Source organism: Nuphar pumila, chromosome 4, assembly GCF_984573655.1.
Source record: "Nuphar pumila chromosome 4, dmNupPumi1.hap1.1, whole genome shotgun sequence".
NCBI classification, from domain to species: domain Eukaryota; kingdom Viridiplantae; phylum Streptophyta; class Magnoliopsida; order Nymphaeales; family Nymphaeaceae; genus Nuphar; species Nuphar pumila.
In genome coordinates this window covers 14480999-14494753 of record NC_143252.1, presented here as the reverse complement: position 1 = coordinate 14494753, position 13755 = coordinate 14480999, and the positions used below count along the sequence as shown (strand labels likewise).

Sequence of the window (13755 nt, the reverse complement as noted above, 5' to 3'; positions counted from 1 at the left end):
CCATTTTTTGGATTTTTTTTTTTTAAAAATTGCCCTATGAAATGGGCTGCGGAATTTAAAAAAAAAAAATCTTATTGAAGCGTCGGGGGAACCCCGGACCCCCCTTCTATATATATCATGTATATGCAATAATCTAATGACTTTAAGACACATCCTATACAAAAGCTTAAGAAGGATCACATAAGATATGTATATGAACATGCATAAATAGCCATAAAGATACTAACATACCAAAAATAAATTTTTTGAATTATCATGCTTATGCAAGAACCAATAAAACAATACCTCATTTTTAAGAGAAAATATTAATTTCAATTAATTTGAGAACACATCTAATTTTTCAACAAAATACCAAACAACAATATTGAAATGACACATAATCATTAATGACACATAAAAGCTTGCATGGACATGTGTATGACACATGAATATGTAGATGATATACTGATAGAGCAAACTCATGAGATCATACAAACCATCCATGGCATGACTAATGAGAGCACACCTATGTAACAGGGATTCGGCTAGCAGGGTGCCACACCCGCGTCGACTCGACTCGATGCGGGTGTGGGTGCGGCACCGGGTGCGGTCAACCCGACCATGGGTGCGTTGACCGCACCCAGCGTCATTTCGGTTCATTTTTTGGATTTTTTTTTAAAAAAAAATTGCCCTATGAAATGGGCTGCGGAATTTAAAAAAAAAAAATCTTATTGAAGCGTCGGGGGAACCCCCGGACCCCCCTTCTATATATATATATATATATATATATATATTTTTTTTTTTTTTTTTTGCCGCACCCGCACCCAAGGTTTTTGAAAGTGCCGCACCCCCGCACCCGCACCCATGTGACATATAAGCACACATACAAGAATTTAAAATTTCTTAAGTACATATAAAATTGAAAGATCATGCTTTGACGTGTGCATAAAGTCACCAATTACGATAAGCACAATACATATAACAAAAATTGGCTTTTTTTGTAAACATAAAAAACATGTAAGCATAGTATTTAAGATTCTAAGAAACCACATATTCTTGCAAAATATAATTTTCATTATGATATATACTAACAATATGCAAAACTTGGTACAAGTTGTATGAATAAATGATTTCATTCATAATGAACAAAATACATAAAAGAAATAAATACATAAGGGCCTCACTACAATATACTCAAAAACACACAAAAGAACCTAAAATTATCCATCACTCCCTCTCCCACAATAGGCAGACACACCCCGTATATATAGAGAGGAAGAGATAGAGTAAAGAGAGGAGAGAGAATGTCCTCTCTAGACATTGAACTAGAAATCTAGCTGTTGGGCTCGGTTCCCAATACAAATCTGGTTGTTGGGCTGAGTTCTCAACAACTAGACTGTTGGGCTTAGTTCCCAACACAAATCTAGTTGTTGGGTTGAGTTCCCAACAACTAGTGTAAAGTAACTTTAGTTGACTCTACAATGAATATATATGTATATAAATATATACACACACATATATATATGTACATATATATAATATATTATATACATATAAAAAGGATAGAGTAATCTTAACAATATCATGATACTCTGCCTCTATTGATGATAATAGCACTTTATGTTGTTGCTTATACTTCTACGACACCGGTAAAACATCTAAAAAGATACAAAAATTAGTGGTTGAGCGTCTATCATGAGGACCCCTCCAATCTGAATAAGAACAAGCAATTAACTCTAGAGGAAAAGAAGATAACAAAAGTCCTTAAAAAAAGAATTTTAATTATATCTAACAGTCTTCATCACAGAGTTATATGCATTGCGGTAGGGAATTGACTCGCCATATGAATTGCATGAGATGTCAGGTCGAGTAATGGATAAATATGTACGAATTCCAATCATTGGACGATAAGACGTAAGGTATTCCAGAGGTGTTCCATCACCGATCTTCATTTTTGTATTGATCACTTCTGGGGTATCAACTCTCTTTTCATCAAAAATTCTCGACCTGTTAACAATCTCATTGGCAAACCTAGTTTGAGTTAGCAAATGTCCTCGAGGAGAATTAGGCAACTTCAATTCTAAGGAAAAATCTAAGATATCCAAGATCTAACATTTTAAAGTTTTCTTTAAGAGCGCTTTTAGTATTGTTGACTGCTTATTTGTCTTCTCCAATGATGATCATGTCATCAACATAAAGAAGTAAAAGTACAATACTTGCATCAGAAGACTTAGTAAACAAGTCAGTGTCACTATAACAAGATATATATCCAAGTTTTACCATAACACTACTAAATCTATCATACCAGGCTTTGGGAATTTTTTTAAATCATATAAAACTTTTTTAAGATGAAAAACTTTTTCATAAGGAATCTCATATCCAAGAGGTGGATCCATATAGACTTCTTTTAAATCTCCATTCAAAAATGCATTTTTGACATTCATTTGATAAATAGGCCATCCTTTTACTGCAGAAACTGCTATGAAGGTTCTAATCAAAGTCATTCTAGTGATATGTGCAAAGGTCTCATTATAATCTATTTCATATTCTTGTGAATAACCCTTGGCCACTAACCTAGCCTTGTATCTTTTTAATGATCCATTACTTTTAGTCTTAACTTTGTAAACCCACCTAGAACATACTAGTTTCTTACCCTTGGGTAGATCTTGAATGTTCCATGTTCTAAATTTTTTAAGGGCTCTAATTTTAGTTTCATAACAGCCATCCACTTAAAATGTTCCTTAGCTTTGTTGTAGGTTGAAGGTTCAAAATAGGAGTGGATTCTAGCTAGGCGGGCACAATCTAAACAATAAAAAACATAAAACTATATATACACATATACATAATATATATATATATATATATAACACAAATCTCTAATTTAAGATGTCATAACTGAAAACTGTCTGTCCTTTAAAGCGATTCAGGCCTATAAGATGGCTTTACCACAGGGATGTTGTCCAAGTCAAAATGTGTCTTTGAGCAACTGTGACTGAGTTTTGTCTGTTTTTAATTTCTGAATTAGGCACTGGGTGGAAATAGTTGGGACTCTAACCATCATCCTTCAATGGTGATCCAACAGAAAATAGAGTACCTGGGAGGATAGCAATGCGTGGGGTCTATTTTCGAAAGGAAAAGAAAGAGTTTATAGTTCCTATTCCAGCAGTTGGGATAGGGATTCCTAGGGGATAATGATGCAGCCAAGCCTTTGACAGGGCTGAATCAGCATGCCTCTATATTGTTAAAGTGATTCAGGTTTCCAACTTCTGCTTCCATTGTTGGTGGAATCTGTAAGCAATGGTAGAAGGATGATGGCACTACTTTATTCTCTTTCAACTATGCTCTTCCAAATGGTACATTGAACTCTTAGCTCCCTATAGTTTGGTCCAAATGAATGGATCGTAACAGAAACCTACTAACTGCCACACATTTGATTTGAGATGCTTGGACTTTGAGAAGGATTGCCAAACAAAGGATTAAAATGCTTGACATACTGATTTAAACATATAGAATGTCTTGGGCAATAATGCTTTGTCTTCTTGACAGTTTATTTGTTATTGTCCTTTGTCTTCATTAACTGCATAATTAGCTGAATTGTGCTCTTGGACTCCAAGCGAGTCTCCTTTAAAACAATTATTTGCTCAAGATTTAACAGTTGCACTGTATGACAACTACTTCTCTTTGTATATTTATTTCTTCAGAGGAATCTCACCCAATATTTGGTATACGTGTAATGCATATATACATATCTTGTCATGAATTCTCTGCATAACTAACTTCTTGAAAGCCATCCTTCACTACCATTTTTTTCAATCACCTCACCACTGAGCTCATACTGTATTCTCTCTTTGTCTTTAAATTAACTCAACTTCACTTAAAAAAAAACACACAGCCAGTAAGAGACTTGTTAAACCAATCTGGCAAAAAACAATCCATAAATAAGGATAGCTTCAATGGCTTGGAATTTCCTGTGAATAATCTCCTACTGGCACGTATCTTCCTTGACCCTGTATTGCACTCATTATCTGCAATGGATACATTATGTGATTTCAGCAAAAACTTGCCATGATCTGAGTCACAGATCTGACAGAGACTGCTATCACTTCTTCAAACTTTTATTTGTCATAAAAAGTTCGCTTTATATTGCCTAGAGGTGCAAGGTTCAAAACGGGTATATTGGAGGTTTATTTGTATATTTTAAAGTAGGAAAATGCTATAATTAAGCATATCAACTCACTGGTAGTTTTTCCATGTGGATGATCGACAAGTTATGTGCAATCACTACTTAAAAGATTGTCTTTTGTGGGGGATTGTTCACAGAGCTCATGACCAGCAAAATAATGTTCAGGCATCTGCTTGAGTTTGAATATGATCCTCAAATTCTTCCTTCTAGGCATGGGTTATCCTCTCTGATTTTGATACATGTCTTTCCTTTGGATTCAGAAGAAAAAACAACAACAACAACTACGCCTTCATCCCAAAACAATTGGGGTCAGCGATATGAACCAAAAAGAAATTCATTTTGGGTCTTCCACATGAATCCTTTTCCTCCAATCATTTCTATCCAACGCCATGTCCTCGGTGAGGTTCAAAGCATTCATATCCTTTCCTATCATCTCCATCCAAGTCTTCCTAGGCCTACCCCGACCTCTTTTAACTAATATATTTTCCCATTTCTCCAACCTTCTAACTGGAGCATCATTAGGCCTTCGCCGAATATGTCCAAACCACCGTAAACGATTCTCTCGCATCTTATTTTCAATGGGTGCAACACCTACCTTCTTACGTATCTCTTCGTTCCGAATCTTATCTTTTATTGTATTTCCACACATCCATCTAAGCATCCGCATCTCAGCTACACTCATTATTTGAATATGATGTCTCTTGGCAGCCCAACATTCCGTACCATATAGTAAAGCGGGTCTAATAGTCGTCCTATAAAACTTTCCCTTCAACCGCAATGGCATTCTACGATCGCACAGCACTCCAGTAGCACTTTTCCATTTCATCCACCCAACCTTTATCCTATGATTTACATCTCCATCAATTTCTCCATACTTTTGAATGATGGATCCCAAATATTTGAAATAATCATTCACCGGTATATCTTGCTCACCAAGCTTCACTACACTCCCATCACTACTTCGTTGCTTACTAAACCGACATTCCATATATTCAGTCTTACTCTTACTCAACTTAAAACCTCTAGCTTCCAATGTCTGTCTCCATAATTCTAACTTAGCATTAACCCCATCTCTAGACTCATCAATCAAAACAATATCATCAGCAAACAACATACACCACGGTACATTTTCTTGAATTGATCTCGTAAGTTCATCCATCACTATCGCAAATAGGAAAGGGCTTAAAGCAGATCCTTGATGTAACCCAACCGTTATCGGAAAATTGGTTGTCACCCCTCCACAAGTGCGGACATTGGTTACTACTCCTTCGTACATATCTTTAATTATACTAATGTACTTGAGAGAAACACCTTTCTTCATCATTGTCCACCAGAGAACGTCCCTAGGTACTCTATCGTATGCCTTCTCTAAATCAATAAAAACCATATGCAAATCTTTGTTCATCTCTCTATATCTTTCAATAAGTTGTCTAAGAAGATGTATAGCTTCCATAGTTGATCTTCCAGGCATAAAACCAAATTGATTCTCCGATATCATGACAACCTTCCTCAACCTAGACTCAATCACCCTCTCCCAAAGTTTCATAGTATGACTCATGAGTTTTATACCACGATAGTTTGTGCAATCTTGTATATCACCCTTATTCTTATATAAAGGCACCAAAGTACTCTTCCTCCACTCATTAGGCATCTTATTTGTTCGCCAAATCAAGTTAAAAAGATTTGTCAACCATTCTAAACCTTTCTCTCCCAAGCATTTCCAAGCCTCGATAGGTATACCATCTGGGCCAACTGCCCTTCTTGATTTCATTTTCTTCAAAGCCTCTGCAATTTCTTTCTTTTGAATCTTGCGCATGAAGTCACGATTTATCTCATAAAAAGGAATGGAGAAGTCTCCAAGATCTTGAGCATGACTATCATTAAATAGCTTATCAAAATAATCTTTCCATCTCTCCTTAATCTCCTCATCTTTGACTAAAACCCTTTGCGTTTCATCTTTGATACATCTAACCATACCCAAATCCTTCGATTTCCTATCTCTCATCTTTGCAAGCCTATAAATATCCTTCTCGCCTTCTTTGGTATCCAACTTGTCATAAACCTCCTTATATACCTTAGCCCTCGCGTTTCGAACAACTTTTTTAGCTTCCTTCTTTGCTATCATATACTTCTTCAAATTCTCATTATCACGACTCTTACTTAGATTTCTATAACACTCTCTTTTAACCTTAATAGCTAATTTGACATCCTCGTTCCACCATGATGTATCCTTACCTAGTGGTGCACCGCCTTTAGACTCACCCAATACCTCCTTAGCTACTTTTCTCATACCACCCGCTATCTTATTCCACATTGATTCTGAATCCTCCTCGAGACACCAATCAACTTCCTTAACTACCTGCTCTACAAACATTCCTTGTTTAGCTCCTTTCAGTGCCCACCACTTAATTCTAGGATCTATCCTATGTCTATCCCTTTTGCGGCATTGTCTAATTCTAAGATCTAAAATTAAGACTCTATGTTGTGTAGCTACACTTTCTCCTGGTATAACCTTACAATCGATGCAACAACCCCTATCTCTCTTTCTAAGTAGGAAAAAATCTATTTGACTCGTATTAACCCCACTTTTAAATGTTACTAGGTGAGACTCCCTCTTCCTAAACCAAGTGTTTGCTAAGATCATATCATAGGACAAACAAAAATCTAAAATCCTTTCTCCACTTTCATTTCTTTCTCCTATACCATAGCCTCCATGGATATTCTCAAATCCATCCCTACTAATGCCTACATGTCCATTAAGGTCACCGCCGATGAAAAGCTTTTCTCCATAAGATGTCTCTTGTACTACTCCATCTAAATCTTCCCAAAATTGATGCTTAATGGAATCATCTAAACCTACTTGAGGTGCATAAACACTAATAATATTAATAATATCCGTACCTAATACTAATTTAATAAGTAAAATTCTATCACCCTTCCTACGGACCTCAACTACATTATCTATAAACTGACGACTCATAACAATCCCTACTCCATTCCTATTCCTATTTATTCCTGTATACCAAATCTTATATCCCCAAGGTTCTATCACTTTAGCTTTCTCACCTACCCATTTGGTCTCTTGAAGACATAAAATATCAATCTTTCTCCTACACATAACATCTACTAACTCTACCAACTTACCAGTTAAAGACCCTATGTTCCAAGTGGCTAACCTAATTTTATGGTCTTGGACTAACTTCTTTACCCCCACCCGTCCAACAAAGTGAGGGAACCCTTGCGTATTTGACACCACACCCGGGCGCCGGTGTGACGCGTCGCTTCTGGGCGACGACCTAGCAACCCTTGCACATTTATCACTGCCTCCGGGCCTAGAGAGTACAGCGCGTCGCTCAGTAGGGAACGCCCCAACGAAATTCTCATATGTTTGAAATTGAAATTGATCCTGCTGTCCTTCAATTTTCCTGTATGCTTTTAAAGGAGTTGAACATTGATATTGCTACCTATTGGGTTGTATAATATGTTTCTGGTTTTGAATGATGCATTTTGCTGAACAAGATTTACATGTATTACTTGTCACGACATCACTTGATTCCTTGTCATTTCTGATTGTAGGTCAAGCTAGTGAAATGCCTTGTTCAGAACATTGTTGTGGACATCTCCTTTAATCAGTTAGGAGGGCTTTGTACTCTCTGTTTTCTTGAGCAGGCAAGAATTGTGAGATGTTTACTCATGATGTCAACTTTGGCATTCAGGCACTTGATAGTGTGTTGCTTACCCAGGTTGATCGGATGATTGCTAAAGAGCATTTATTCAAGCAAAGCATCATACTGATTAAAGCTTGGTGTTATTATGAAAGCCGCATTCTTGGTGCTCACCATGGCCTTATTTCCACGTATGCATTGGAAACGCTGGTCCTATACATCTTCCATCTTTTCCATTCCTCCCTACATGGTCCTTTGGAGGTAAAGCAACTTATGAGAGACTACAATTGATTCGCTGAAGGTAGCTATTCTATGCAATAGTATTTACTGAACTTGCATCATTTGGCAGGTTCTGTACAGGTTTCTGGACTATTTTACCATGTTTGATTGGGATAACTACTGTGTCAGTTTGAATGGTCCTGTTCCAATATCTGCTCTTCCAGAAATGACAGGTAAGAAATGGTCTACAGATGTGTGCTTGTATTCTACAAACTATTAAGGCTGTAAGAATTATGAATTAGTTTGGGCTTTGTTTTGGGCTATCTGCCTTATATATCTTCCATCTAGAAACATGAGGCAATCCATTGGTCGTGGATATGTTTGGTTCTAGAAATATGAGTGTCAATTATGAATGATCTGATCAGTTTCTTTCTTATATTCTGTCTTTTACAAGATGATTTTTATTTGCAGTGGAGGCACCAGAAACAGATGTGAGTGATTTATTGCTTAGCAAAGAATTTCTTAGAAATTGCATGGAAATTTATTCAGTTCCAACAAAAATGTCTGAGAGCTCACGCTCATTTCCTTTAAAGCATCTTAACATAGTTGATCCTTTGAAAGAAAACAACAATCTTGGACGCAGTGTCAGCAGAGGTCAGCAACTCTTGTTCTGTTTCATTGCTATCCTTTTTTTTGTTTTTATGTTATTCTTCTTCAAATACCTGTAAATGTCATACTCAAATCAAGACATTTTGGCATTGCTACTACCTTATACAATATTCTAGGCTAAGCTTCTAGACATGCAACTGACGCCATAACTGTTTATCATCACGAAGTGTCTGGATCTTACCTGACATATGCTGAGTGGTACCACATGATGGCTCAGTGTATCCATTTGGTCATCTCGAGTTGGGAGTCTTACTTTTTCGTTGACCTTAGCTTTGTACCTTCTGTTTATCCTGTAAAGTCGTTACCGTCTGATGTATTGCCCTTTTCTTGCACAGGTAATTTTTTCAGGATCCGTAGTGCATTCTCATATGGTGCTAAAAAGCTTGGGCGGATTCTTCTTTCTTCAGAGGAAGACATTTCAGGGGAACTTAACAAGTTCTTTATGAACACATTGGATCGGCATGGAAGTGGGCAACGGCCTGATGTGCAAGATCTTAGTCCCATTTTTCTTGAAACAGCATTATTTGGTGTTAGTGCATTCAGAGCTGCATTGAGCTTTGATGCTGAGGGATGTATGGAGGATCAAAGGTTCTCCAAAATAGTATCTGTTGAGAATACTAGCACAGCAGCTGAACGGTTGACCGATCATTGTGATTCACTGTGTGAGGACACTGCTAGGCTTAAGATGGAAGACAGGGAAGACCATGGTGGTGCTAAGCTTCAAATAGGGTCAAAGTACTTCAATGTACAAAATATGTCCCAAAGCAGTTACAAGAAGGGTTACAACCCCATGAGATCAGACAGTGATGCATCTATTGAAGGAGCTGTTGTTTCAGGAAGCCGTCTGGTGGAAGATGTGAAAGATCTTGCCAGCAACAGAATTATGGTTCCAAGTTCTAGAAAAGAGACCAACATAGAGTCTGGTCATGAGCCATGTACTTCATCATCTGGAAGAATTCCTGAGTTGCCTCATCTTCGATTCTCTCGGTCAAATACATATCCTGGAAAGATGGCAGTTGCCCATATTGATCAGTCAGATGTTTGCACCTCTGATATATTTGAGACTTCTTGGCAGCGAGCATCCAATGATCAAGTTTGCCTTTTTTCAGAGGATATACAGAAGAATGTATCTGTGACCAGTGATGCACCTGGATCTTGCAGAAGCAATGAGAGCTCATTTGATTTTTCGCTCCACGATATGGGATCCTACCCAGCGGATGATGTTGTATGCCAGACAAGTGAATCACAGGCAATTTCCATTGGCATGGTTCCTTCTGGGAGCAGTAGTGATATGCCAGATGCCGGTCTAATGACTGCAGCTGCTGAAAATTGTGTGGCTGTCAACCATTTGTCTGATCTAACTGGTGATATCGACAGCCATATGCAAAGCCTAGCATATGGTAGGTGGTGCTATGAGTCATTGCTTGGGCCTGTCCTTCCTTTTCCTGCAGTATCAAGTCCAAGTCCCTATCTTCAGAACAGACAGCCATATGAAGGGATTCATCACTCTTCACAATCAAAGTGCATGTTTCCCTATGTGCCTGCAAATGGAGCGATGCCTGGTCCTCCTTTCTCTATGACTGGCAGTTATTATCATACAAACTCATCTATTATTTCTGGTGGCTTCAATATTGAAGATTTGCCAAAGCCTAGAGGAATTGGCACGTACTTCCCCAACATGGTATGTTATTTCTGAAAATATGGGTGTAAGTGTTAAACTTTTTTCTGTTCTCTTTGGTTTCTCATGCCTTGGACTTCTACAGAGTCAACGCATGTACAGGGAGCGCCAGTCTGCAGGTAGAGGTAGACATCATATATTGTCTAACCACATATCATCCCAGAGACCTCGTAATAATGGGCGTTCTGCTATTGCTACCATTGATGTTAACTCAAGTGGACAGCAGGGCATTGATGCAGGCTTGCAGGAAAGAGGTAGTAATGAGCCCTCCAGACGGGAAATACCGCAACCATCCTATCCTGCACTTAATGCCCCCAATAGCACTGGTTGGCCAAAACTGGGATCACCAGCAACAGAGCCTGCTTATCCTTTTGGTAGTGGTCGTGGCAACTCGGCGGAATTCCTAAGTGGTAGGCCAATTATGAGGTATCCTCCTGGCACAAATGGATTGTCTCCCTCCACTGAGGGGCTTGAGTTTGGTTCTTTAGGATCCCCACCCTGGGGTTCTCTGCAAAGAGAGCAGAGTAGAAAACAGGAACCGAGCTCTGTATATACAGCAGCATCTGTGGCTACGCTTCCAAGATCATCTGTACAGAGGCCAGTACTTGGTGTGAGCCAAGAAAAGTAAGTGTGCAATCTCTTTAAAATTTCTTCATTTTCAGGTAATACCTGTTTATTGGTTGACATTTGCTAACTAAAAAAAACGCAGGGCCCTGCAGTCATATCATCTGAAAGATGAAGACTTCCCACCTCTTTCTGTATAAGCACATTTAGGAAGGTGGTATATAAAGATCAATTGAGAAGTAGAAAATGGAAACAGCAAGCACTAACAAAATCTGAATTTAGCCTAATTTTAAACTGTAAAGTTTAGTAGCGGAAGGGGCGGTCTGTACATTTTTGCCTGATTTTTGTCTTCTTTTCTTTGTTATATAGTGACTGCAGGATTAGATTTTTTATTGAAAGCCGCTCCTTTTTTCCCTTTTTTTTAGTGGGCGGCACAAGTTGCTAATGATATTATAGAGTAATTCCACCAATATACAAAATAGAAAATCATTGGCTAGTTCCAAGATTGATTGGATTTTTTAATGTGATTCCTCTGTTATGGTTGATTCGATCTTTGCATGTTGAATTTTCTTGCAATTGCCGAAGAGAGTTTCTGCTTTCCAACTTTTTCTGCATGGTATGACCATGTCTGTTTCTTGATGGCTGCATGTCTCTGTCACATGGATATGGGTTCTGATGCAGGGAGATGGCCGTTGGCTTATCTGGTACTGTAATTGGTTTCCATTCAGATGATGATGTTTGGTCAACCCAGTGTTGTATGGACGAGTGTTGGTGGTGTCAATTTCATTGATGCAGCATGAGTAGGACTCTGGTTGTTTGTTTTGGGAAGGTGTAGCCGTAAGTAGATTGCCTCAGAAATGACTTGGATTATTAAGTCACAAATTGGCCTGCTGATACTTTGGGTGCATGGAAAGTGATGATTTGAAGGAAGTGTGTGGGAAACAATGAATGGTTGGTCCGTGTTATCATGATCAATGAGTTGTGTGTGAGAAAACTTACAAGATCAATGGTCATCTGAAGAAAATCTGCCTTTCAGTTCAGAGCCAGGAAAGTGATCCATCAGTGCAATGTGGCTGCATGGAGCTGTAGGACTTTTGACACTGAAGCTTACAGAGATTGCATGACAGAACATGGGGAAAACGGAAGACCCCTTCCTCTCTTCTGTTTTCTTTTCCTCAAATGGAACTTTCATCCATTGAGTGCCAGTACACAGGTAGAAAATAGAGGTGGTGCTAATGTGCGGTTCAATCATGGATTGGTCATTCCCCCTTCTTTCTCCCCTCTCCTCTTTTCCCCAATGTAACTTTCACTTACATGCCAGGAAACAAATAGAGGAGAGGAATGACAAGCTATGTTTCCATCATGAACAGGCCACCCCCCTCCTCCCCCCCCCCCCCCCCCCCCCCCCCAAAAAAAAAAAAAAAAAAAACCCACTCTTCCTTCCCCCAACCCCTGCCTCCCCCAACCACCCAATCCCCCGACCCCCCAGGGGGAGTGTGTGGTGTCCCCTGACTGCTTGTTGCTTCTCAAATATTATATGTTTTGGCAAGGTTGTTACTGTCACACTCTCTACCTCTAGAACATCCTAAACAAGGAGAAAAACCACCAAATCTCCCAACTAAAGATTTGATGATTACAGTTTTTCAACCAAAACATGAATAGAAATAGAAACTCCTAGATTTTGTTTGGGTAAAAGTATAAGATCCCAAATCATGCGTAAAGTTCATTTTTTTGGGCCTTCCATAACAATCTCAACCCACTCTGCTTGATTGGTCATGGGCTGGGTATTTGACCGGCCCATACAGTGCCAGGAACATAGACTCCAAAAAGCTCGCATATAGATCATCTAAAAGCTAGACACCCAAAAATCTGGATCTTACAACTCCAATTTGGGTTTTGACGTGAGATGCATATGCATGTTCAATCAATACACAAAATATGACATTAACAGTGGATGAGTCTATTTGAAAAGGATCTTGATTAATATAGACTTGGGTATATGTGACAGAAGTAGGTTTACCTGTCTGCAACAGGCAACCTCAAAATGAATTTGATCTGAAACAAACATTTTAAATCACTGATGCACACATATTAGATTTTTAGAGCCAAGTGTGAAAGGAGTCATGGTTGTTCTGAATTTGTAGTAACCCCAATTCAAATTAGATATAATGAAGTAGAGTTGAACCTGGGTCTGATACTTATATGGTAGTTATAGATTCTCTAAGAGCAGAGCCCCAGACATGACACTGACCAGACGGGGCCAGCATCACCCTTTCAAAGGCTTGGAATGGTCATAAAAGGGTTCTATATTGGGCTACAACGGTTGTTTGCTCTCTCTCTCTCTCTTAGTTATAAATTGAACACTACTTTTTAAAAAAATATCACTTGGATCCAAATGCTTCCAATTCCCACTTCGTTGGGGTGATCACTCAAGAAGAACATTGCACGGTGGGCAATGTCGGAACTCGGTCACTTATTGACCACGTCATCCAGTAACTTAGGTGAGTTTACTTGGTGACTTGAGCGAGTCATGACTTTTTGCATCATCTATTAAAAATAAATAATAAATTGATAAAATTATTATTTGATACTATAAATATTAGATAACTTAAACCAATAGCGAAATATCATTTATATTTAACTAACTTTGGCATCTAACATTGTACATTCATGATAATTAGGAAACCACATTTAACTTGCATTGATAATCATCTTAAAATAAGGAATAAAAAGATTATCAGTTATCAAATGGCTTAAGTACTTAGAAACCTCTAAGAGAGAGAGAGAGAGAGAGAGAG

General features: G+C 38.4%; 1 protein-coding gene across 2 annotated transcripts in view; it reads left to right on the top strand.

Moving 5' to 3' along the window:
• LOC149839453 (uncharacterized) overlaps positions 1-11480 on the top strand; it is a 41525-nt gene extending 30045 nt beyond the window's left edge. The window contains exons 3-9 of one of the 2 annotated variants that reach the window (XM_090002559.1): positions 7739-7831; positions 7906-8088; positions 8177-8279; positions 8518-8700; positions 9051-10396; positions 10479-11017; positions 11113-11480. In XM_090002559.1, the coding sequence (XP_089858685.1) occupies positions 7739-7831; positions 7906-8088; positions 8177-8279; positions 8518-8700; positions 9051-10396; positions 10479-11017; positions 11113-11125 (2460 nt within the window). In that variant the 3' untranslated portion in view covers positions 11126-11480. Of the gene's footprint in view, positions 1-7738; positions 7832-7905; positions 8089-8176; positions 8280-8517; positions 8701-9050; positions 10397-10478; positions 11018-11102 lie in introns of both variants that reach the window. The other variant, XM_090002558.1, reaches the window with a different exon arrangement.
• Positions 11481-13755: the final 2275 nt, after the last annotated feature.